Genomic DNA, 22,276 nt, shown 5'->3' with positions numbered 1-22,276 from the left:
CATGGGGCCAGGACCCCCACCCTCTGAGAGCCTGTTCTCTCCCTTAGGTTCAGCGATCTCTTCTCCCTGGCCGAGGAATACGAGGACTCTTCCACCAAGCCACCCAAGAGCCGGCGAAAAGCAGCTCTGTCCAGCCCCCGAAGTCGAAAGAATGCCACACAGCCCCCCAATGCTGAGGAAGAGTCAGGCTCCAGCAGTGCCTCGGTGAGACCCCTGGCCGTGCAAGCCATGCACAGGAGGAAAAGGAGAGTTGGGGTGCAGGTAGAGTTGGGGCCAGCCGCTGCCCAGGCTAGTGATTCCCTCCCCTCCATCTCTTCCAGGAGGAAGAAGACACAAAACCAAAGCCCACCAAGCGGAAACGGAAGGGGTCCTCTGCAGTGGGGTCTGACAGTGACTGAGGCCCTGTGTTCCCCATTCCACCCCCAGTTGGACTGCCCTCCCCTCCTTGGTGAATCAGAGGTTAATAGGGGCTGGGGAGATCGTAGGGGCAACACCCTGTCCCCATCCCAGAGCTCACCCTGGGAGAAGGACGAGCTGCCTCCTTCAGCGCAGCCTGAGAAGCTGCCATGCAGCCCCCCAGTCCCTCCTCCCTCCTCCCTCCTCTCTGGGGCCTCCAGCCGCATCACACTGCTGCTCCCACTGATACTGGGGTTCCCACTGAAACCAGAGGCTGTACAAAACCTGGACTGTGGTGGAAGTCTTCAGCCTCCTGCCCCCTCCCCCAGCTTCCCCCAAAAGTGTTTCAGTAGAGAAGAGAAATGGCAGAGGGGCAGCTGGCCAGAGAGGCTAGGATGAGAGTGAAAACTGTGTGGGTGCCCCTTCCAACTTCCCCCTTCAGGTCTTGATTTGCTCTGAACAGGCATTATATAGTTGCCCTCCATACGCCAGTATGAAGTGGGCATTTAATCTGTGACATGGTCAAGTCGCCTTTTCCTCTCCATGGGCCAGATGCCACAAGTGTTTGGGAAGGAACCTGAGAGGGAGGCCACAGCCCCACCTGGAGGCTTGTGCTGGCCTGAAGCTGGCACCTCAAGTCGGGCCAGAGCCCAGGGAGTCCCAGAGACATGTTCCACAGAACTGTCAAATGGTCACATTTCCTTGGTTCTTTGTTTTCTTTCTTTTTTTTGGCAGAGATAATCGCATTTTAAAAGTTGTTTTTAAATGACAATAAAACAAGCCAGAACCTCTTTTGTGCCGGAGTTGCTGCCCCCACTTACCCTGTGCCCGTGCAGGTGGTCTTGATTTAATGGGCACCCCCCCTTCACAGCTTCCCCTTCTCTCTTCCTGCCCACCTCCTTCTATGTCTGGAGCAGAAGGCTTGGCTTTACTGCCCCAACCTTTTTGCTTCTCTGCCCCCATCCTGGCTGCCACTGGCTGTGCAGGCCAGGCGCTGACCTGGCCAGGCAGAAACTGATACTGGCACCACCTCCCAAAAGGCTGTTTGTCTTTACCCATCTCTCAAGAAACCAGAGGCTTCCAAAAGCCGGTATTTGTCATACTCTGTGCTTACCAACTACTGGAGGATTAAATGCTTGGGGGTGAGGGGAGAGAGTTCAGATACCTGGGAAAAAGAACTCTCTTCCACAGTCTGGCCACTTGCCCATCCATGTGTACCAGCAGAAAAGAGCTCCTTGGCTATGCTTTTGTTCCCCTGCTGTCCTGGGAGGTTGTGAGGGGCAGGCTGAGGAGAGAGGAGTGAAGTTGGGCCGACTGCAGACAGCTCCTCCTGTTCAGCCTGCAAATTTGTCTTTTACAGAATCCAGGTTCTCCCTTCCCTCAAAGCTGCTACTCCTTCCTTTGAACGTTTCAACTCCCGGAGGCCTTTTTTCCTTCCTCGCTCGTTCCCCAGTTTTCTCTGCCGCAATTAAAACTAGGATGGAAAGCATTAGCTGGCTGGCCCCAGTTATTGTACCTTTGCCCAAGGGGAGGGGCTTCCGCCGTGGCCCCTCCAGAAATCTGGCTGTCTGGGCCTCCACCTTTCCCCTACTTCACTCTCGGCTCCCACCCCGCTGGGGTTGCTGCTGCTCCTGGCGGCTGGAGGGAGGGCATAGCTCCGGCTTTCGTGCGGGGACTTGGAGCACCATGTGGGCAAGGGGCCGAGTTCTTCAGTCTCTTTTGGGAGAGCAGTGCCACCCTCCTGTCACGGGTGAAAACGGGAAGAAAGGGAAAGATGGACTTGGATCCTAGTGCCCTGGCTCTCTGGCCGGGGGTCCAAAGTCCAGCCAGATGTCTAGACCTCCCTTGAGGAGAAAACCTAAAACGGCCCCGATCCTGGGATTAAGAGAAGGCGTGAGCACCGCCCAGGACCTGGTAGGGTGCGGGCTGCGAGTCGTCCGGGAGGGAGCGCGCCTAGGGCGGAGCGTAGCTGTGGGGAGGGCCGGGCGTGCGGGGCCGCCCCCCACTAGTACTCCTCCCGGGCCTCTGCTCTCCGCCCGTGGGGAGGGAGGTGGGGGGCTGGGTGGGAAGAGGCGAGTGCCAGCGCGCGCGCTCCCGGGAAGGAGAGGTCTAAGCACTAGAACCAGCGGCCCCAGGTTTCCAGAAGGGAGTATCTGGGCAGTCTGCGAGCGGCTGGGGCCAGACGGGGCCGAGTCGAGGAAGCGGGCACGATGGCCGCCCTCCTGCTGCTACCCCTGCTGCTGCTGCTGCCGCTGCTGCTGCTGAAGCTGCGCCTATGGCCGCAGTTGCGCTGGCTCGCGGCAGACTTGGCCTTCTCGGTGCGCGCCCTACGCTGCAAACGGGCCCTTCGAGCGCGCGCCCTGGCCGCGGCTGCCGCAGACCCGGAAGGTCCAGAGGGGGGCTGCAGCCTGGCCTGGCGCCTCGCGCAGCTGGCCCGGCAGCGCCCCACGCACACCTTTCTCATTCACGGCGCGCAACGCTTTAGCTACGCGGAGGCCGAGCGCCAGAGCAACCGGGCTGCGCGCGCCTTCTTGCGCGCGCGAGGCTGGGACGGGGGGCCCGGTGGCGGCGACAGCGGCGCGGGGGGCGCCGGGGAAGGCGAGCGGGCGGTGCACGGCGTACGAGACTCGGCGGCCGGAAGCGGAGCTGCGCGGCCCGTGCGGGAAGGGGATGGCGCGGCCCCTCTGGCACCTGGGGCCATCGTGGCGCTGTTGCTCCCCGCCTGCCCAGAGTTCCTGTGGCTCTGGTTCGGGCTGGCCAAGGCCGGCCTGCGTGTGGCCTTTGTGCCCACCGCTCTGCGCCGGGGTCCCCTACTGCACTGTCTCCGCAGCTGCGGCGCTCGCGCGCTCGTGCTGGCGCCAGGTAAGGCTGGAGCGCTCGACCGACGGGGGCGGGGCCAGCCACAGAAAGGGGCGTGTCGGAGGGGCGCAAAGAAGGAGTGGGCTGGGAAGGAGGCCAGGGGTTCGGAAAGGGTGAGGAGACGGGTCTCTGGGTTCGAGAAGGGATAAAGCTGGGTCACTGGTTTCCCAAGGATTTCCGAAGACTTGGGCTCCAGGTCCCAGACCCATGATGGCGCGTCCGTACCGTACTCTTCAGCCTCACTCGGGAGCTCTGCGAGGTGGGGGTGGGGGAACAAATGGAGTAAAGTGTGGGGAAGGCTTCTGGGTAGCGGTAGAGCTGTGGAGCTATGCTTTCCCGCCCCATCCAGAGTTCCTGGAGTCCCTGGAGCCTGACCTGCCAGCCCTGAGAGCCATGGGGCTCCACCTGTGGGCTGCAGGCTCTGAAACCCATCCTGCTGGAATCACCGATTTTCTGGCTGAGGCCTCCGCTGAAGTGGATGGGCCAGTGCCCGGGTACCTGTCTGCCCCCCAGAACATAATGGACACGTGCCTGTATATCTTCACCTCTGGCACCACAGGTGAGGGCTGGACACGATATTTACCTCCAAGAAACTGAAGACAAGGAAGGCAGGGGCCTGGGAATAGGAACTGTGACCTCCTCAGCTCGTAGTCCACTTCTCCAAAGCCCCCAGAGAGGAGGCTGATCCCAGCGGCCATATTTTCTGTCTCGCCAACCCTCCCACCCCTCTTCATTTCCCCACCTCTCCGAACTTACCACATTTCTAGGACAACCTGGCCTGCCTTCTTAGTTTCAGCCTTGCCTCTGCCACTTTCTGTGGGAAACCCAACAGGGCCAAAGCGGGAGACAAGGCTTGGAGCTCAGACCCTTCCCCTGATCTCCCGCTCCCCCCAGGCCTCCCCAAGGCTGCTCGGATCAGTCATCTGAAGGTCCTGCAATGCCAAGGATTCTACCAGCTGTGCGGCGCCCACCAGGAGGATGTGATCTACCTTGCCCTCCCACTCTACCACATGTCTGGCTCCCTGTTGGGCATCGTGGGATGCTTGGGCATTGGTCAGTCTCCCCCACCCCAACCCCCCATTCAGCCCTCCGGCAGATGTTTATGCCAGCAAACATTTATTAAGTACCTACTGTGGTGTGCTCACCTGGGGATGCTTCCTCAGTCCTTCAGGGTAGAGAATGCAGAGGAAGGAGGCAGGGCCTCCTCTCCAGGAGCTCCTAGTTCAATGCAGAAGCGTCACTTGCATAGACCTACAGGCTGAGCAACTAGGGCGGCCATGCAGTTCACAGAACTCCAGGCGCCAGGGGAGGGGAGGGCTGTGACTGTCAGCCCAGGAAGAGGCAAATGGAGAAGAGGGTTGTGGCTTGGGGGCAGGGTTCAGACGATGGACTGCTTGGGGATGGGAAGTAGGGAGAGGGCATTAACGGTGGGAAAGGATGAGGGCCAACTTGGCCTTTGGAAAGTGTGAATGTCACAGCCAGGCCTTTCCGGGGAACTACAGTACAGTGATGGCTGATGCCTGAGAAGGAGGGGGTCAGGACTCCTCACGTGACCCCCCACCCCCCAGCTCTTAACCTCACCTCCTTCCTTCCTCCTCACCCTCTCTGATTCTGGCAGGGGCCACAGTGGTGCTGAAGTCCAAGTTCTCAGCTGGTCAGTTCTGGGAGGACTGCCAGCAGCACGGGGTGACGGTGTTCCAGTACATCGGGGAATTATGCCGATACCTTGTGAACCAGCCGCCGGTGCGTGGGCACAGATCCTGGGCAGAGCCACGAAGGCAGGGAGATGGGCAGTTGGCAGGGGACACTGAAACGGTTGTCTGGGAGTTGGAGGGAGAGGAAGCAAGAAGAAAATGGAAAGGGAGGGTAAGGAGCCTGGGCTGGTAGGGTTCTGGTGCTTAGGGCACCTCAAGGAGGTCACGGTGGAAGTGGTGCAAGGAGAGTGGGAGACAGGGCTGCACCTGGGGGAGCTGGCATCTTTGTGTTGAAGCTCCTGCCCCTCCCCCCACTTGTCTCAGAGCAAGGCAGAACATGGACATAAGGTCCGGCTGGTGGTGGGCAGCGGGCTGCGACCAGACACCTGGGAGCGCTTTGTGAGGCGCTTCGGGCCCCTGCAGGTGCTGGAGACGTATGGACTGACAGAGGGCAACGTGGCCACTTTCAACTACACAGGACAGCGGGGTGCTGTGGGGCGCGCCTCCTGGCTTTACAAGGTGAGTTACAGGAGGAAACTGGAGAACCTGTGGAACGTCGGGGGGCTGCGGGGGAGGGGGCTCATGCAACTGAAATGACCCAGTGCCTGGGTCTCCCTTCCCCCAGCATGTCTTCCCCTTCTCTTTGATTCGCTATGATGTCACCACAGGGGAGCCGATTCGGAACACCCAGGGGCTCTGTGTGGCCACATCTCCAGGTTTGTGTCCAGGCGGGGTGGGTAGGGGTGGTGGAGCTGGCTGGCAGAGGAGGATTGGACTTGGAGAGTGTGGTGGGCGGCGGCCCCCTGACCCCAGTGACTCTACCAGGTGAGCCAGGGCTGCTGGTGGCCCCCGTGAACCAGCAGTCACCATTCCTGGGCTATGCTGGGGGGCCAGAGCTGGCCCGGGGAAAGCTGCTGAAGGATGTCTTCCAGCCTGGGGATGTTTTCTTCAACACTGGGGACCTGTTGGTCTGCGACGACCAAGGCTTTCTTCGCTTCCACGATCGTACTGGAGACACCTTCAGGTATCTGCCCCTAACTCTCTGATTTCTCTCCTGGGCATCCCATCTCTGTGACCCAAACCCTCTAAACCTCCACTCCCTAATCTGCCCCAACCCAGCTTCTCACCTAAGCTCTCATCTCCAACCTCCTAAACACGTCTTCCCCAAGACCTTCTGGCACCTCGCCCTCATCACTGACCTCTTTCTCTCCCCACCAATCTCATTAGGCCCTGACCCCTGACTCCCAGTTTCCAATTTCTGCTCTCTGGCAGGTGGAAGGGGGAGAATGTGGCCACGACCGAGGTGGCTGAGGCCTTGGAGGCCCTGGATTTTCTTCAGGAGGTGAACGTCTACGGAGTCACTGTGCCAGGTGCCCAGCCATGGGGCGGCGGGGACCCGGCCCACCACCCTGAAGTGGTGTTACTTGGGCGCAGGGAGCATGAGGCCTCGTGGTGGTCAGCTACCACGGCTGACCCTGCCCCCCACGCCCACCAGGGCACGAAGGCAGGGCTGGGATGGCAGCCCTGGTTCTGCGTCCCCCCCACTCTTTGGACCTTGTGCAGCTCTACGTCCGTGTTTCCGAGAACTTGCCACCTTATGCCCGGCCTCGATTCCTAAGGCTTCAGGTAACCAGCCACTCCTGCCCTGACCCTTTACCTCACCCCGTATATCTGCAGCAGTCAGTGGCTCCCAAACCCCACAAAGGGACCCCCACGTAATACATTCTGTGAAGAGAAAGAACAGTTCCTTCCCAGACACATGCTTCTCATCCCCTCCATCCTCCAGGCCTGGCCCCTTCTCTTCCCTGTCACCCCCTCCCCTAAACCCTGACCTCATCCCCCCCTTCCCCCAGACCTGCCCCTTAACGAAACTCAGGCGATTTCCCTGAGCCACTGGGGCAGAATACCCCTTCCTTCAGCCCCCTTTGACCCCTCCCCCTCCCCAGGAGTCACTGGCCACCACAGAGACCTTCAAGCAGCAGAAGGTTCGGATGGCAAAGGAGGGCTTTGACCCAAGCGCACTGTCCGACCCCCTCTACATTCTGGACCAGGCTGGGGGCGCCTACCTGCCCCTCACACCTGCCCGGTACAGTGCCCTCCTGGCCGGGGACCTTCGCATCTGAGAGCCTCCACACCAGTGTGCCTGAGGGAGGGACTTTGTGGGGTGGGGTTATTGCAGGTGTATCAGCCGCCGTCAGGGATCTCTTCTATACCAGGTTTGTAATCTTTATTTTGTAATAAATGTGGCCAGAGCCCATCTGGCTCTGTCTTTCTCATCTACAATATTCGCTTCCCTGTCTGTCTGTGGAACTGCTTTTCCCGCAGACATTTTCACCCGCCCGGAGCCACAGGCGCTCCTGCCCTGACCATGTGGCCTGAGCTCAGTGTCTGGACCTCAGTGTTTTTCCTCTCAGGTGACCCCGTGTGATCCTTGTCCTTGGAAAACCCCTGATGACTGATGTCTGTCTGTGCTTGTGGATATCCTGTCCCAGTTTCACTCCCTGAGTGCAGGGCCCCCACTGCTCTCTCTGGGGAGCCAGAGGACCCAAGGGATTGGTTCAAATGGCCGAAGTGGACAGAGGCACAAATGCTACCCCTGTGGACAGCCAAAACATCTCCACAGACTCACGTGTGGTTGGGGCCTGGGGAAGGGTCTCAACCGGGCAAAACAGAGGTTTGATTTTGGAACCTCTCTCCCCCTGGCTTTGATAAGCCAGCCAGTGAGGGGGAAGGGTGCGGCCACTCAGCCCCCAACTCAAACGTTCCCGATTTTACCCACTCTTAGTTCTATATTCCCAGAAGTAGCAGCCCAGGGTGGGGCCCCTCAGGTTCTGGGGAGACTCTGACTGAGGCCCGTCTTGGAGCAGGGCTCAGAGTGCATGTATGCATGTGGTGGCAGAGGGATGGGGGAATCAAAAGGGAAAAGTCCTGTCCTTGGCCCCTAAATGAGGCGTCAAAAAAGTTAGTCAGGGGCTTCCCTGGTGGCGCATCGGTTGAGAGTCTGCCTGCCGATGCAGGGGACGGGGGTTCATGCCCTGGTCCGGGAGGATCCCACATGCTGCGGAGCGGCTGGGCCCGTGAGCCATGGCCGCTGGGCCTGCGCGTCCGCAAAAAAAAAAAAAAAAAGTTAATCATCAGGGAGTTCCCTGGTGGTCTAGTGGTTAGGATTTGCGCTTTCACTGCTGTGGCCTGGGTTCATTCCCTGGTTGGGGAACTGAGATCCCGAAAGCTGTGTGGCCAAAAAGAAAAAGAAAAAAAGTTTTTAAATAAATAAATAAAACTATGATTCAAGATAGGTTAAAAAAAAAAAAAGTTAATCATCTAAAAGCTTGCAATGCTGAAACTGCTGCTTGTCTTAGAACTAAAACCCCTCCCCCTGTTTTAAGCTGTGGGTCCTCAAAAAATTCTACTACGTTCCCTTGGGTTATCTTTCCCCTTCCAACCCCTCTCCCCAACCTGAGAGGTCTGGGAACGCACCCCATCACCAATTTTGGGTCCTTATGGCTAACCCTTCTGTTCCAAAACATACACCTTTTCCCACCCTCCACCAACAAACCCAGTTCAGCGTCACCAACAGACTAGAGGCACACACAATCCCTGTTTCATTTGGTCGAAATCTGTGCTGTACAATATGGTAGCCGCCAGCTGCATGTGCCCAGTGAGCGCTTGAGATGTGGCTGGTCTGCAGCAAGATGTGCCGTGAGTGTGAAATGCACACCGGGTTTTAAAGACTTAGCATCAAAAATAAAATAAATTTCAGGGAATTCCCTGGCGGTCCAGTGGTTAGGACTTGGCACTCTCACTGCTGGGGCCCAGGTTCTCAATCCCTGGTTGGGGAACTAAGTTCCCGCAAGCCACTCAGCCAAAAAATAAAAGAAAAAATATTTCATTAATAATTGTTTATATTGCTTACATGTTGAAATACTATTTTGGATGTATTGGGTTAAATAAAATATATTAAGATGAATATACTTTTGTAAATTTGGCTACTAGAAAATGCAGAATTACATATCAGCCACGTTATATTTCTACTGAAAAGCGCTGGCCTAAGTCCTGTCCCCAAGTCTCCCTCTGCAAACACACAAATACTGAGTGTAATATGTCAGCTGTCCCTGTTTGATGCCTGCTTTTGTGCAGCTGCACTTTAGCAAGGACAGTGAGAGGAGGGGCTTCTGTTCCAATAGGCCGATCCAGGTGGCTGGGCCTGGCATGCTGCCCTCCAGAGTCGTAGCTCTTTGAACCAGCTTTGTCACAGAGGCTACATAACTAGTGCTAGAAATTGAGAGCTGCAAGAACACACAGTTTGGATCCGAAAGAATTAGGTTTTCCGTTTACCACAATTAAAAATAAAGTAAAATGCACTTTAAAAGAATTGTTTTCCTACCCTACCCAAAAAAAATCCAGTGAAATAAAATAAAATGGAATTATGAGAAATTTGCCAAGATCAAATAGGTTGGTCCTCAGGTGGTGAGTTCCCTTTCTGAGGAGTCTTGTCCCTGAGACTTTGGACGCTGGAGTGGGAGGGTGGTGGAATCAGAGAACTGTCTCACCCCATCCTCAGACCAAGGCAATGGTCTCAGCTTTGCGTCTGTGGATTCCCCGGGCTACTTAGGCCACGTGTCCTTGACAAATACCGGGCACTGTATTTTACCAGTGTAAAAAGGCACTGACGTAGGCAAACCACGCTGTCTTTTTACAGCCCGTGGCTAAGAATAGTTTTTATGTTTTTACATGGCTGAAGAAATCAAAAGAAGACTATTTCATGACATGTATGGGATTCAGACTTCAGAGTCCATGAGTAGTTCTATTGGAACAGGCCACGGGCATTCCTTTACATACTGTCTATGGCTGCTTCTGTACTACAGAAACAGAGTTGAGTAGTTGTGACAGAGACCATATGGCCTGAAAAGCATAAACTATTTACCGTGTGGCCCTTGACAGAAAGACTGCCCACGCCTGTTCTAGGGCCTCATCCCTACCCCGCAGCCGGGCTGCAGTTTTCCCCGCGCGCAGGGACAGGGAGTGTCAGGAGGAGCCCCCCGGCGATGCTTGGTGACCGCTCCCTGTAGGGCTTGGCAGAAAGCTCCCAGGACGGGGTGCTGCCTGAACCGATTATGTGGGGAAAGGCAGTAACGCGCCCCTAGTCCTGCTCATTCCCGAGCGCCCACGCGCTGGCAGGCTCCAGGTGGCGGCTACGCACACTTGCGGAAACCTAAGCTGGGCCGCAAGCAGGGATTGGCGCCGGCTGACTCGCCGCAGCCCACGTCCCCGCGCACGAGGGAGGCGGGGCAAGCCGGGGAATGGGAGGAGTCATCCTGCATGGGCGGGGCGAAGCCCCTCCGCGCCTTCCGACGCAGAAAGACGCCTGCGCACTGCCGCCGCCCCGAGCTCCCGGTAAAATTAAGAGAAGAACGGAGGGGCAGGGTCAAGGTAACTGAAGTTCTCCTCTTTGGGCCTCTAGGGAACAAATGCGGAAATTTTTTTTTTTTTAATTGAGCTATAATGCAAGTGCCATAAAATTCACCCATTTAAAGAGTAAAGTTGTATTCATAGAACATAGCCACTATCTAATTTAGAACATTTTCATAACCCCCGAAGAAATCCCTACCCATTAGCATTCCTCCGTCACCCAGTTTCTGGCAACCACCAGTCTGCATTCTGTCTCTATGGATTTGTCTATTCGGAACATTTCATATAAACGGAGTCATATATGTGACCTTTTGTGTACTAGTGGCTTTCACTTAGCGTAATATTTTCGAGGTAGGTTCATCCCCGTTGTGGCGTGTATCAGTACTTCTTTGCTTCTTATGGCCTAATAATATTCTCTTGGAGGTATATACCACAGTTTGTTTATCTGTTCATTAGCTGATGGAATTTGGGCTGTTTCCACTTTTTGGCTATTTGAACAGTACTGCTGTAAACATTTGTGTACAAGTTTTTGGACAAAATATTTTCAATTCTTTTGTGTGTATACCTAGAAATGGAATTGCTGGGTTTTATAGAAACTCTGTGTTTGACTTTGAGAGGAACTACCAAACTATTTTCCACAGTGGCTGCACAATTTTACATTCCCACCAGCAATGTATGAGGGTTCCAATTTTTCTACATTTAAAAAAAAATATTTATTTACTTATATATTTTGGCTGTGCCGGGTCTCAGTTGCGGCATGCGGACTCTCAGTTGCAGCATGCATGTGGGATCCAGTTCCCCGACCAGGGATGGAACCCGGGCCCCCTGCGTTGGGAGCACGGAGTCCCACTCACTGGACCACCAGGGAAGTCCCTCTACATCGTCACTAACACTTTTTATTGTCTTTTGACTGTAGCAGTCACGGTGGGTGTGATATGGTATCTTGTTGTGGTTTTGATTTGCATTTCCCTGATGGCTAATAATGTTGAACATCTTTTTATGTGCTTATTGGCCATTTGAATATTTTCTTTGGAGAAATGTCTTTCCAAATTATTTCCTTGTTTTTTAATCGTGTTATTTGCCTTTTTACTGTTGAGTTGTGAGAGGGTTTTGTTTTGTTTTTTGTTTTGTTTTTATAATGTACTGGACTCAAATTCCCTATCTCATATAAGAGTTGCAAATATTTTCTCTCATTCTGTGGTTTGTTTTTTTGCTTCCTTGATAGTGTCCTTTGAAACACAAAGATTTTACAGTTTGATGAAGTACAGGTTGTCTACTTTTTTATACAGGGAGAATATTGCAAGAGTTAGTCTTTCCCTAAGGACAAATAAAGATATAAAGATATGTTACATTTCATTTGGTAGTGTACATGTTAGTAGAATTGGTATTATTTGAAACTATGGCATATTGTATAATAATAAACATTAGGAGTCATTGTTTCCAGACCAAGAGAAAAGAAGATATAAGTATAAAAAAAAATAAGTGAAGTAAAAATCTTATAATGTCACTGAAAAAGCCTAGAAGCAACGGACAGTTTGACAACAGTGAGATCTCCCAGCACCCAGGTCCTTGGAGGAAAGGTTGGTTCCAGGTCGGCGGGAAATACTCAGGATGAGCATTGGGGCATCTTGTGCTGGAAAGCAAAGATATCAAGAAATGGGGTAACAGCAAAAGGACACCGAGCTCCCATTGCCTAAGATAGGGCAATCTGAACTGTCAAAAAGATTAATGGAGGCCCTTGAAACATTGAACATACAAAATGTAGCCATTCAGAGTGATACTAAAAGGGGCTAGGAGGATAAAAGGCTAGAGGGGGAGAGAAACATGTGGGGTAGGACACCAACTCCTTACTCTGAATACTGGCAATTAAAGGAAAGAACTAAGCGTTTGTCCCTCCTTTCCTGCATGAATTGTATTTCAGGGTTACCAAATTGTCCTAGTTGATGAGGGAAAGTTCTTTACAAAAGAACTCCAGTTAATAAGTGAGAAAGGAATTATAGAACTGGAAAATTACCATTTTGCAACCCCTAATGAAATTGAGGCAGGAAATTATCATCAATGAATAAAACTATCAGATGAAAGGCTGATGGGGAATTTTACAAGGGAGCGATCAGGTTGTCACCACCTGAAGCCACCACTCAATCTTATTTATTTATTTATTCATTCATTCATTCATTCTTGGCTGCATTGGGTCTCCGCTGCTGTGTGTGGGCTCTCTCCAGTTGCAGCGAGCGGGGGCCCCTCCTCGTAGCAGTGCACGTGCTTCTCGTTGCGGTGGCTTCTCTCATTGCAGAGCATGGGCTCCAGGCACATGGGCTTCAGTAGTTGTGGCATGCTGGCTCAGTCGTTGTGGCTCACAGGCTCTAGAGCGCAGGCTCAGTGGTTGTGGTGCACGGGCTTAGTTGCTCCGCAGCATGTGGGATCTTCCCGGACCAGGGCTCAAACCTGTGTTCCCTACACTGGCAGGCGGATTCCCAACCACTTCACCACCAGGGAAGTCCCACCACCACTCAATCTTAAAATCACTAAAAGTGGAACCACAAGGCATCACTTGCCTCCTGAAGAGATGCAGTATGCAGCACACAGCACTGCCTATAAGGTTTTCTTTCTTAGAAGTGGAGCCTGAAGCTAACCAAGCCTCCAGGGCCAATATCCATTTACAGAGGAACATATATAATAACCAAAGAAATAAAACAGATCCAGAATACAGGGACTTCTACTGGAAATTTTAAACAGTCTCTTCAACAACTCAATGATATATGAGAGAGGCGGAGTGGGGGCAGGGCTTGCCTCAATTAGATCCTTAAGACATAACCAAATGTAGCGTAGCTATGGACCTTGTTATGACTGAAAAAAAAAGAGTAAAAAGACACTTTTGAGACAATTAGGAAAATTTGATTATGGACTAGTTATTAGGTGATATTAAGAAATTATTGTTACTATCATAGGGAAGAAACTATTCTACTACAAGTTAACCACTAAAGGGATGTTGCCTATAAGCTTCGATTATACATAATGGCCCATCTCTGGGAACCCTGCCTTCCAGGAAAAGATAATTAAGCTAAAATACCTTTGATTAGCTCACAGAAAACATCCTGACCAGGCCCACCTGGGAATGGCTTCAAGAAGAGAGAAATTAACACATCCTGGAACCAGGACTTTACTCCCTCCCCCTTAGTATAAAAGAATCCTGAATTCTAATTCGGAGAAGGTGGTGCTTTGGGAAGTTAACCCGCCGTCTTCTCGGTCTGCTGGCTTTCCGAATAAAGTCACTGTTCCTTGTCCCAGCAACACATCTCTCAATTGATTGGCCTGTCGTTCGGCAAGCAGTATGAGCTTGGACTCGGTAAAAAATTTTGGTGAAACCATCTAGGACTCTTGTGCTAGGGGCCAGCCAACGCAGTTGGGGAATTTTCGGGTAAGGCCCTAGCAGCTACCAGGATCACTTGTCCTGAGGATCTTCCCCTCAAAGTTCCCCAAAATGGCACTGGCTGCCCCAGCACTTGGCAGTTGGAGCAAAGAATCAACATCCGGGAGGCGACGGGCTCAATACAGCAGGGTAAGTCGCTTGCTCTGGTGTGCAGCTGGAACTCGATTACCTCTGTTTGGGGCTTTTTTTCCTCTGGAATAAGCCAGTTTGTTTTGTATTCGAGTGGGGTACCCTGTTAGAGGAAATAATTGCTGTTTTTTTGTACCCAATTTGGATGTGGTTTGTTTGTTTCTTTGGATGCTAGCACGTGTGTGCGCCATTTGGTTTTTTTTTGTTTGCTGTTTTTTGGCTGCATTGGGTTTTCATTGCTGAGCACAGGCTTTCTCTAGTTGTGGCACACGGGCTTAGTTGCTCTGTGGCATGGGGGATCTTCCTGGAACAGGGCTTGAACCCGTGTCCCCTGCATTGGCAGGCGGATTCTTAACCACTGCGCCACCAGGGAAATCCTGCCCCTTGGGTTTTGTTTGTCTTGTATTTCTGTCTTTAAAAATTGGGGAATGTTTCAACTCTCCATAAAGAAAGTCCTCTGGGGCGCATTTTGGATAAGTGACCTGATGACAGCTATGAAGCCATGACTGAGAGGAAGATGATATTTTATTGCAACAATGTAGCCGTAGTACCTGTTAGGATCTCCACAAGGGGTTTAGGCAGGTTTACTTTGGGAGCCTGTGCACCATGTACCCTCACCTTTGCTGTGTTAATTATGTTGTTTGTGGTCTCCTGTGTTGTTGGTCTGGATCCAACAGCTCTCCGAGGCGTCACAGTCACATTACGTGGGGTTGAGTTGATGGTTCTTGTGATATGTAAAAAACCCCAAGACCAAACTTGAGGGTTTACTTAGGGTTTTCTGTTCTTTGGGGTTTTCATTTCATTTTGTTTTGGTACCATTTCTCCACTTACAGACTGATGTCAGTGGAGGAAAGGACATTCCCAGGGAGAAGAGAAAGGTTCCACTTGGTTTCTAAAATCACCAAAAGCCCCACCCCAGAACCCAGTCCGGCTGGTGGATGCCAAGGCAAAAGGTATCCTTCTAATGGTTACGGTGGCCTTTGAATGGCTCTGTACCTATTCTGTGAAGAAGTGGGGAAGAATAGTGAAATTTTCTTTGTGCAAGCATTTGTGCTGTTACATCAGGGTGAGAAAAAGTCAGACAGTTGTCACTTTATGGTAAAAGAAACCCAAGGGAAAATCTGTCATGCAGGAAGAAAAGAAAGGGAATGAGGGTGAGGGTATGTTGCTCCAACCTCCGGCCAAGCTGGCTGTCCAGCTGCTCCAGCTGTTATGCCAATATGTCCACCCTTTCCACCGCCTCCCATTCCTATCCAGCCCCAATTCCCAACGCTGGGGCTCAGGAAGCGGTCAGACTGTCTCCCCCTCCTTACAGGGCTCAGTTAGAAAATCCTGTGTTTAGTTCCTGGGGCACAGGGACCTGGTTTGGTAACACCATCTAAAAGCCGACCGGACACCCAGTTTGGGCCAAGAGCCACTCCCAGAGCAGGACAATTTTCCTTACGCAGTTATTTAGGGGATCTAAATGCAAATGGCCAGCCGGCTATGTTTCTACGGGCTTTCTCCACCTCAGACTTGTCTAATTGGTGACCCCTCTTATAGGGAGGATCCTCTAGATGAAAGGAGAATGGTCACTGGTAAGGCCAGGTAAGAAGCATACCAGCTCCACCTAGCAGACCCAAATGGTACACCTGAAGCCCACTTGGCAGTACCCACAGCTGAACCAAACTGGGACCCCAATGAGGGAGGAATGCCCTTATTAGAGCACTGCCTTAAATGCATCTTGGCAGGACTTTGAAAGGGGAACCAAAGCAAAAGAGTTTGAACAAAATTCAAGAAATTCAGCAAAAAACAAATGAATAGTTACCAGCTCTACAGACGTTACACTCTTGCAGATCCTGAGACCCCTGAAAATACTAGAATGGTAAATTTATCCTTTTCTGGGCAAAGCACCTCAGATATCAGGAGAAAGCTGCAAAAATTAGGTGGTGCTTTTTTTTTTTTCTATTTTTCGGCCGTGTGGCCATGTGGGATCTCAGTTCCCTGACCGGGGATCAAACCCATGCCCCCTGTAGTGGAAGAGCAGTGTCTTAACCACTAGACTGCCAGGGAAGTCCCTAGATGGGTTCGTTCCCAATGTACCTTCTCAGTTGGTAGCATCAACAGGGAACAATGACAGAAGAAAGAAGAGGGCAAAATGTAACACCACTTTTCTGACAGCAGCATTGGATTCCTGGAAGGCGAGTAACCCAAAGAGAGGTGAGCCACCACTGGGGAACAAACAATATGCTTACTGTAAGGAGGAAGGACATTGGAAAAAAGATTGCCCTAGGCTAAAACATAAGAAAAAGAATTAAAAATCCGGAGCCTCTCATATTGTTAGGGAACCATTGACCAAAGCCGCCTGCCTTGGTCAGGCACGATGGATGATAACAACTTGTCTCACAATAGGAGGTTCCGATAAGGAACATGGTGCTGCCCCAAAAAACTAACTGGGAGAATTCGGTAGGGGCCAAAAGTAGGGAAGAGATGCCAGTCCATAATATTATCCTGCCAACGTCCCAGGATACTTCTCACTGGAATCCATCTTGGCTGAGAGATGCGTGCCGCACGAGGAAGGACCCTGAGTCAGGCCAAACATGGGCCAAGCAAGAGGAATGGCCAGAGACAACCTGGAGACTAACCCCATCACCATAACACCGGAGACTGCGAGCCATGTGGCAGAGCAGTCCTCCTAGTTTCCCTTACCCTGTGGCTCTCCGCCCCAGCGCCCCTTCCCAATAAAGTCTCTTGCTTTGTCAGCACGTGGGTCTCCTCGGACAATTCATCTCCAAGTGTTAGACAAGCACCCACTCTCAGACCGTGGAAGGGCGTCCCCCTTCCTGCAACAATGAGGTGGAAAGAGAGAAACACCCTGATTTAATGGAGTGGCCCAGGGGCTCCCTTGGACTTGAGGCCCTATCGGACTTGAGGCGCCCAATTCCAATTTCACCACAGGAGCCCCAGGTGAAATTGACAGTGGGGAATGAGCTGATTGACTTTCTGATAAATACAGGTACAGCAGCCTCTGTGGTGAGTGCCAAAGCGGCACAGAAAACCTCTCAATCCATCCCAGTCACTGGAGTCTCCTGAGAAGTACAAAATCGTTCTTACTACCTCTAGAATGCCAACTAGGGGACCTCGATGTCCCTCACCATGGAAAAGGCAACTGGTTAGCTGGCCAAGCACAAAGAGGGCAGCAAAGGAAGGTGGTTATCAAGCCATGATAGGATCACTTCTCCCACAGATTGACTTGTCAAAATACCAGCTGGTGTATTCAGAAAAGGACAAAGAGAGGACCAAAGAGTAGGGTTTCATTCTGATCACACCTCGCCTGACTGGAAATGTAGCACACAAGGAACTGTTTTGATCCCTCAGGCCCTCTTGGACACTGTGCTGCAGCACATTCCTAATGGTACCCATTATGGGAGAGATGCCACCTTACAGAGGAGTCAAAACTATGCAATGGGGCCTAACCTACAAAAGACCAGCCAGCCAGTCACTCAGAATTGCATGATTCGTGCTAAAAATAACCCAAGGAGTGCTGTTAGACCTCCCCGGACAGGGACCCAACACAGAGAAACCTGCCCCACCAAGGACTGGCCAGTAGACTTGACTGCTTTGAGCTGCAGGAAACTTCAAACACCTGCTGGTGTTTAGACCCTGTCTCAGGATGGGTGGAAGCATATCCCATCTGGACCCCAAAAAAAAAAAAAAAAAGCCTCCAAAATGGTTAAAGCTCTCCTTAAGGAAATTATCTCCTGATTTGGATTAAATCATTACCATGAACTGGAACTACATTCATCCTGGAGACCACAATCAATAAGAAAAACCGAGAAAATGAATCCTGCCTTAAAAAGGAGCATCGCTAAAATATGTCAGGAGACTAACTTGGGATAAGGTCTTGCCAGTTGCCCTGCTACAGATCAGAGTGGCTCCCAGAAGCAGGCTTAAATTAAGCCCCTTTGAAATATTGTATGGTAGGCCATTCCAGGTGTCTGCTTGGGCAGAAGAATGTATAAATGCTCTGAAAGACCTAGCAGCTGTCAATTATGTTAGAGCTTTGGGCACTATACTGACCTCTGTTCCTGAGTTTACCTCCAACAGCTCTGCCTATCCAACTGAAGCAGCCTTACATCCTTTTCAACCCAGGGGAGACTTGAGTCCTGCTTAAAACTTGGAGAGAACAAGGGCCTGAACATCAGCTGCTTGCAAGGTGGACAGGACCACATGTCGTATTACTTACCGTGCACTCGTCTGTCGGATTAGCTGGGGTAAAGCCATGGATTCATCACACTCCGATTAAAGCAGCACCACTGTCATCAGAAAACAACCCAACTCCTGTGAGGCCTGGAGAGCAATGGGTTTGTGAACTCTTTGAAGGCTTAAGGTTGCTCTTTAAAAAAAAAAAGGTATTGAGACTGTAACTTCATTGTAGCTGGAGAAGGGTCAACCTACTTGTTTAATCTTACTCAAATGAATAGCACAGGAATCTTGTATAATTATGGCACAGTCCGAAAGTTAAAGTTAATAGGTATGTACGGGCAACTGGAACCAAAACTCCAAGTCTGACTACAAGTTAGACAACAAAGGGCTAAGGGGTTTCATCAGGTTCAAATAGTTGTCCATAAAAAAAGGAAAGAGGAATGTGCTACTGACTAAACGATTCTAATTTCCATTCCATAATCACCTCTTTGTAGGCACAGTTCAGCAGAGTAGAGTGGTCTTCCTCCCTTTTCACACAGGACTGTGGAATGGGTCGTTGACAGTGGGGAACTATAATAGGAAAGGACCTTATAATATCAATAGAATACAAAGTTAATCACTAAAGGGGTGTTGCCTATAAACTTAAATTATACATAATGGGAATCCTGCATCCCAGGTAACGAACCTTAAGGTAAAATACCTTTGTTTAGCTCACATTCCCACCTGGGAATGGCTGCAGGAAGAAATTGACATATCCCCTCCGGAGTCTGGCTGGAACCAGGACTTTCCCACTCCCCTTTTAGTATAGAACTCTAACTAGGAAGATGGTTCTTTGGGGTGCTGGTCTGCCACCTTCTCAGTCGGCAGGCTTTCTGAATGAAGTCGCTACTCCTTGTCCCAACATCTCACCCACTTGCTGCGGGGCAGGCCAACCAATCCAGAGCAGGAGGTTGAACTTGGTAACATTGCTTTTATTAGATATGATAATGCCATTACAGCTACGGAAAAAAAAAAAAGTGTTTTTCAAAAGATGCACATAAGTATATAGGTGTGGAATGAGATGTCCAGGATTTATCTGAAAATGCTTCAACAAAGAAAGGGAAGACTGAGGGAAGATGCGCCCAGCAGATGGAACAGAGAGTGCGGAGCGCCAGAGACCAGCAAGGGCCAAGGCGAGGTGGGGGCGGGTGGGCAGCGGAGGGATTGCCTGGGATCAGGTCCTGCGGAAGAAACATCCCAGGGTGGGGACAGTACCCCCAAGGGCGTGGAGAGCTCAGTAGGAGAGGGACCGTTCGTTCGGGGCGGGGCGGTGTCAGGGCACAGGCACCTTCCGTGGGCGGGAGCAACCTCCCCAGGCTTTCCGCCCAGCTCTGCGCAGGAGAGAGAAGGATGTGCACCAGAGCCGAGGGAGGTCGGGCATGGCTTTGCAAGGCTGGCTGGCTCTCCTTTCATCTTCCCTTTACCCCGTGCTGACAGGGAGTGCCACCTGCTCTGGCTTTGGGCACCCAGCGGGGATCACGTGAAGTCTCTGTCCTGGTGGAGCTCACTCTCCAGCTGGGGAGATGCACAAGAAACCCATGCAGAGGTGAAATGAGGAGTTGGTGTGACAGTGTTGGTGATAGAATATACAGGGATCCTGTAGAGTTTTCTACATGCTGTATCCAGTTACCACAGAAGTAATGGCTTCAGACAACACAGAGTTACTGTCTTAGGGCTCTGTAGTTGGACTTCAGACTTGGGTCCCACCAGGCTAAGAGCAAGGTGTTCCCAGGGCTGCATTCCTACCTGGAGGCTCCAGGGGAGAGTCCATTCCTGCCTTTTCCAGTTTCTAGCGGTCACCCGCGTTCTTCGCCTCTCTGTTCTCTTCCTCTCCAAAATGTGCAACAGCAGCTTGGCTCCCTCTCCCATCACATCACTCTGACCTTTCTCCCTCTGATTTCTGCCAGCCTCTTCCACTTCTAAGGACCCTTGTGATTACATGCACCCACCTGGGTCATCCAGGATCATCTCCTTCTCTTAAAGTCAGGTGACTAGTCACCTTAATTTCATCTTCAACCTTAACTCCCCTTTGCCATGTAACCAAACATATTCATAGGTTCAGGGATGAGGACATGCATCTCTTCAGTTAAGAGACATGGACCTCTTCATCCGCCTGCCACAGATGGGGAGACAGATGGAGATAGAGAAAGATGGAGGAAGAAAAAAGGGTATGAAAAGAGATACAGATCCTGGGTGAGAGGAGGGTTGTGGAGAGAGAGAGAAAAGAGACACCATCCCAGGTGTGCTAGAGGAGTCCTCAGAAGGATTTCGTCTGCTAGGCGGACCTTCCCAGGAAGTTGTTCCAGGAGAGCCTGCGGCTGTTCAGGGTTGGGCCAATTTTTAATTGTCAGGGAGGGAGGAAAAGAGGGCAGCTCTCAGCAGTTCAATCCTGCCAGCATTTCCTGAGCATCAAGGCTATTCGGGAGACTTCCCTGGTGGTCCAGTGGTTAAGACTCTGGGCTCCACTGCAGGGGGTGCCGGTTCGATCCCTGGTCGGGGAACTAAGATCCCGCCTGCCACACAGTGTGGCCAAAAAAAAAAAAAAAGGCTATTTGGAGCCATATTCCTGGGATAGCACCTCCCAACCTGGGGCTCAGGGGGTGTATGCAAATGTAAGTCTCCTTGGTTGGGGGTTGGGGGACGCTTTCCCCAAATTCTTAAAGGGTCCTGGGACCAACAAAGTTAACTCCTGTCTTGAGGGTTATAAAATGAAGTGCTTAGAATGTACCTGGCTGCAGCCACTTTGGAAAACAGCTTGACAGTTCCTCAAAGGGCAGAGTTACCATAGGACCCAGAAATTCCATTCCTAGGTAATGTACCTGAGAGAACTGAAAACACGTCTCCACACAAACTGTACATGAATGTTCACAGCAGCATTATTCATGATAGCCAAAAAGTGGAAACGACCCAAATGTCCATCATCTGGTGAATGGATAAACAAATGTGGTATATAGCCATACAATGGAATAGTGCTCAGCCATAAAAAGGAATGAAGTACTGATACGTGTTCACTACATGGATGAACCTTGAAAACATCATGCTAAGTGAAAGAAGCCAGACACAGAAGACCGTATGTAGTATGAGTCCACTCAGAAGAGGTGTCCAGGATAGGCAAAGACAGAAAACAGCAGAAAGTAGACAGGTGGCCTGGCAGGCGCAGGTGTGAAGGAGGGGGCAGACGGGTAGTGAATGTTAATGGACACAGCGTTTCTTTTGGAGGTGATGAAAATGTTCTAAAATATAGATTGTGGTGGTGGTTGTGCAACTCGGTAAATACCCTAAAGCCATTGAATTGTACAGATTAAATGGGTGAACTTTAAGGTATGTAAATTATCCCTCAAACTGTTCTTAAAAAGGAGGAGGAGGGGGCTTCCCTGGTGGCGCAGTGGTTGAGAGTCCGCCTGCCGATGCAGGGGACACGGGTTCGTGCCCCGGTCCGGGAGGATCCCACGTGCCGCGGAGCGGCTGGGCCCGTGAGCCACGGCCGCTGAGCCTGTGCGTCTGGAGGCTGTGCTCCGCAACGGGAGAGGCCACGGCAGTGAGGGGCCCGCGTACCGCAAAAAAAAAAAAAAAAAAAGAGGAGGAGGAGGAGTGGCTCTTGGCCCTTAAAGTATCAATACAAAGAATTTCACCTGATCATCACAACCCTGAAAGGCGGGCTTGCCCTTCCTCCCATCTTACAGGGGGCGTGTCTCAGAGGTGAGGGATACCAGCCCAAGGCAAGATGGCTGGTTAATGACAGAGCTTGGACTTGAACCCAGGTCTTCTTTATTGGTCCTTCTTTGTCCTGTGGGCCACTCTGGAGTGTGCATTAGGAGGTGACAAGGTAAGTGCAGCAGATAAGGAGACATCTTCTTAGTAGGTGCTGGAGAGGGGTTTTGACAGGAGGAAAACCAGATAGTGGGGCAAGACCAAGCGCTGCAAATGCTCACCTGAGCCACACTCTATCCTAAGCCCTTGCCTCCCTTAATCCTCCCAGTCATGGGGAGAGGTTGTTTCTATCCTGTCCACCCCCATTTTATCAATGAAGCCGGCTCAGAGAGGTAAAGTTGCCTACAAAGCACACAGCTTGTAAGTGATTTGAACCACGTCTTCCTGACCTCAGGGCCTGTGATCCTTTCCCTCTCCAGGCTGC

At 51.6% G+C, this 22,276-nt stretch overlaps 2 protein-coding genes across 3 annotated transcripts in view; both read left to right on the top strand.

Moving 5' to 3' along the window:
• INTS3 (integrator complex subunit 3) overlaps positions 1-1,187 on the top strand; it is a 39,261-nt gene extending 38,074 nt beyond the window's left edge. Inside the window, exons 29-30 of the mRNA XM_012538595.3 lie at positions 48-204; positions 321-1,187. Of these exons, the coding sequence (XP_012394049.1) occupies positions 48-204; positions 321-398 (235 nt within the window). The 3' untranslated portion in view covers positions 399-1,187. The remainder of the gene's footprint in view (positions 1-47; positions 205-320) is intronic.
• A 1,144-nt stretch (positions 1,188-2,331) lies between these two features.
• SLC27A3 (solute carrier family 27 member 3) lies at positions 2,332-7,216 on the top strand. Of its 2 annotated transcripts, none has more exons than XM_033414703.2 (10): positions 2,332-3,258; positions 3,605-3,814; positions 4,150-4,308; positions 4,874-4,998; positions 5,373-5,468; positions 5,575-5,665; positions 5,775-5,973; positions 6,222-6,319; positions 6,445-6,575; positions 6,896-7,216. In XM_033414703.2, exons 1-10 carry the CDS (start codon positions 2,607-2,609, stop codon positions 7,070-7,072), a joined length of 1,938 nt encoding a protein of 645 aa, XP_033270594.1. In that variant the 5' UTR covers positions 2,332-2,606; the 3' UTR covers positions 7,073-7,216. The 2 variants fall into 2 exon arrangements, with proteins under 2 accessions (XP_033270594.1, XP_004284779.2); XM_004284731.4 differs by having other exon boundaries at positions 2,335-3,258; positions 5,274-5,468.
• The last annotated feature ends 15,060 nt before the right edge of the window (positions 7,217-22,276 follow it).

This window comes from Orcinus orca, chromosome 1 (assembly GCF_937001465.1).
Source record: "Orcinus orca chromosome 1, mOrcOrc1.1, whole genome shotgun sequence".
In the NCBI taxonomy this organism is placed as follows: Eukaryota; Metazoa; Chordata; class Mammalia; order Artiodactyla; family Delphinidae; genus Orcinus; species Orcinus orca.
Note: the sequence above shows the minus strand (reverse complement) of the source record. Positions and strands in the feature narration are given on the sequence as shown.

Excerpts from the sequence above, each read along its gene's own strand:
- SLC27A3 (XM_004284731.4), top strand. The coding sequence starts at position 2,607 with ATGGCCGCCCTCCTGCTGCTACCCCTGCTGCTGCTGCTGCCGCTGCTG. Across the intron at positions 5,974-6,221 it reads CGTACTGGAGACACCTTCAG|GTGGAAGGGGGAGAATGTGG; the intron begins GTATCTGCCCCT and ends GCTCTCTGGCAG. Across the intron at positions 6,576-6,895 it reads CTCGATTCCTAAGGCTTCAG|GAGTCACTGGCCACCACAGA; the intron begins GTAACCAGCCAC and ends CCCCCTCCCCAG.